The sequence below is a fragment of the Echinops telfairi genome, unplaced genomic scaffold (genome assembly GCF_000313985.2).
Source record: "Echinops telfairi isolate 266 unplaced genomic scaffold, ASM31398v2 ScPeMD7_7420;HRSCAF=8458, whole genome shotgun sequence".
Taxonomy (NCBI): Eukaryota; Metazoa; Chordata; class Mammalia; order Afrosoricida; family Tenrecidae; genus Echinops; species Echinops telfairi.
In genome coordinates this window covers 51,003,088-51,005,900 of record NW_022111320.1, presented here as the reverse complement: position 1 = coordinate 51,005,900, position 2,813 = coordinate 51,003,088, and the positions used below count along the sequence as shown (strand labels likewise).

Below are 2,813 nucleotides of genomic sequence, written 5' to 3'. Positions count from 1 at the left end.
ACTGGGCACAGGGCTGTCTGTCAGTCCCCGGCTGCACACTGGGCACAGGGTGTCTGTCAGTCCCCGGCTGCACACTGGGCACTGGGCTGTCTGTCAGTCCCCGGTTGCACACTGGGCACAGGGTGTCTGTCAGGTTGCTCCCCCAGAGTGTCCGGAGTGCCAGTCTCCAACACGGGGGCTTGCTGTCGGCAGAGAGGAAGCCTGAGGGAAACGCCAGTCTCCAAGGTGGGCAGGACCCAGGACAGCTAGTGCAGCCTTGGCCAGACCTGTGGTTCTTCTCTGGTCCGACTTCCAATGCAGCCGCCACCCAGCCGGGCAGTCTTGGTTCTCAGTCTGACCCATGCCGGTGGCACAAAGGCATGGCCCCGGCCCCTGGGGTGGCTTGCTGGCCCCATCCTGCACCCATTGGACAATGGGTTGCCAATGGAGCATATGACCACCTGCCACCACCAAAGGAGCTGGGAAAACCTCTCCAGGTGGCCCTACCTCCCTACACACGTCACACGGGCTGGCTCATCCTGAGCTCAGTGCTAACAATAGCAGGAGGAGGTGACCAGCGGAGCTGGGGCAGAGCAGAAACCTCATCCAGCCCAGCCCTGAGCCCAGCCTTCGGCTCTTCCCCACAATCCTAACCCTACCCGCCTCGTCCACTAGAGGGAGGCTTGGGGAAGGATGCAGAGGGGCGAAACACCAAAGGAGTTTGTCTAAGCTCAGGGACCACAGGCACGCTGGTTCTGAACCACTTCTGAGCCCTGAGCTAGAGCTGCCGGAGGTAGAGGTGCACTAAGTCCCTCCCTACTCCCCAATGAGGCCAGGCCGAGGCCATGGGGAAGGCTGCAGCAGGGCAGCCGGTCTCTGAGGGCTCAGTGGGCCCAGGGAGATTGGGCAGGGAGGGGCAGGAGGCGCGGGAGGGCTTCGCCCAGAGTACTGTTTGCAGGCTGGCCGGCTGTCGAGGGTCACTCCAGGTGTCTGAGAGCAGGGGCTCCCGGTCCCTGAGAGCAGACAACCCAGGCCCACAGCTTACAGCACCCTGTCTAGTTCAGCCCAGCACTCGTCTGCCCCTTTGGGATTTGCCATGTCCCAGCTCAGGGCCTTGCTTCCCACAACCACTGACTGACGGCCCACCACCTGCTTCCCTTGCTAGCGGCCAGAGCACTGGTGGCAGCAGAGCCGGGCCCTCTCCAGTATCACATGAGGCAGGGATCAGATGGCCCTGGAACAGGCCCGGTCTGGGGTGGGTTCCCATTGCCACTACAGCTGTTTAAATGGGACAGGCACCAACCACCATTGCTGCCCTCTGGCCTGCTCGGAGCAAAGGCGGGGAGGGGAGGGGCAGGGAATGGGGTGTGGGGGCCTGGGAGACCCTTTATTCTCATGTATTTTCAAGACCCTTTATAGAAGCAACTTGGAAACAGCCTTGAAAATCATTGAAGGCCAAAGGCTCTCACCACCGCAGGCCCATCCCAGGTAGCCTCTGAGCACTGGTAACGGAAGTCAAATCCCTCCCCACCCCCACCGCCTCCCGGGCAACGCTAACAGCCACAGCAGACACCCCCCCCCCATCTCCGGGAGGCCCACCAAGATCTACCTATGACATGAAGAAAACCACCAGTGGGATAACTTCAGTGACGGGAAGAGGGTTCCAAACGCTACACACGCATCTAGCACCCAGAAGGTCACGTGTATGTCAAAGCATCAAACTGTATACTTTCAGTGCGTGCTACTTATTATGGGCCAATAATAAGCATACCTCAATAAGGCTGTTTTTTAAAAAAAGCAACTGAAGTTGACAGAGACGCGCACACACAAAAAGAAAGTTGCTTTCTCTGCAGACCACGATCTGTCCTTTTGTTGTCTGTTTGCAGGTTTCTGCTACAGTTCAGTTGTCACTCTGAGAGGGTATGGAATAACATGAGCTACACTTACGAGGGGAGTCCTGGTGCTATAGTGAGTCACGCATTGGCTGCTAACCATACGATCGGCAGTTCAAAACCACCAGCTGCTCCATGGCAGACAGATAGGGCTTTCTATTCCAGTAAGGAGCTACCGTCTCGGAAACCCACAGGGCAGTTTTTCCTTGTCCGACAGGGTCACTGTGCGTCATTTGTTTGGATACTCACAAGGGAAGGTCTGGCTTTATGGGTTCAGGATGAGGATCCAAGGGGCCGGGCCAAGGGAGGGTGGTGTGGGAACGTGGGCAAGGACCGGATGCTGAATGTGATGTCGATAGCAGGTGCTATGCTGGAAGTTGAATGTGCGCTCCGTCCTCCACTACCCCCTTAGAGGAAGGGACTAGGAGTATGTACAGAGATGAAGATGCCTTAAACTGACTGGCTGACAGTCCCTGGCCAGCCTGCCCAGTCTAAGTTCCCCTCTCCCCCAATCCCTGCTGCTTCCAGCTCCGGCCTGGCCAGCTGAGTGAGCTCTGGTCATACCTGCTGGCGGCTGCAGGGGCCGTGTGATCAGGTGCAGCAAAGACCCGGTGCAGGTAGTCATTCAGCAGCTTCTCTTGCACGATTCCTGGGCCACAAGTTGGAAGGGAGAAGAGCGGCTCAAGGTCTGTACGGCTCACAGCCTGGGTCTGCCCTGCAGTCCTCAGCCACTCACAGGCTCAGATGCGCCCACGCTGGGCACACTGCTCCACTCGGCTGGCGACGATGTGCTGGCTCACAGGTATGAACCCGTAGGCCCAGCAAGGCCTGGGGCTGGGCTGTCTCTGCCCCTTCCTGTTCACAAGGAGCCCCCACCCAGCCCTTACCTGTGACCTTGGCTTTCTTAGCATCCGAAGTCAGCCTATAGCTTTTGTGGGGAAA

At 58.4% G+C, this 2,813-nt stretch overlaps 1 protein-coding gene across 1 annotated transcript in view; it reads right to left on the bottom strand.

Annotated features, from left to right (window-relative positions):
* The window catches only part of RNF123 (ring finger protein 123), a gene marked incomplete at its 5' end in the record, with an annotated part of 20,588 nt that extends 17,778 nt beyond the window's left edge, over positions 1-2,810 (bottom strand). Inside the window, 2 exons of the mRNA XM_045297710.1 lie at positions 2,436-2,520; positions 2,759-2,810. Of these exons, the coding sequence (XP_045153645.1) occupies positions 2,436-2,520; positions 2,759-2,810 (137 nt within the window). The remainder of the gene's footprint in view (positions 1-2,435; positions 2,521-2,758) is intronic.
* Positions 2,811-2,813: the final 3 nt, after the last annotated feature.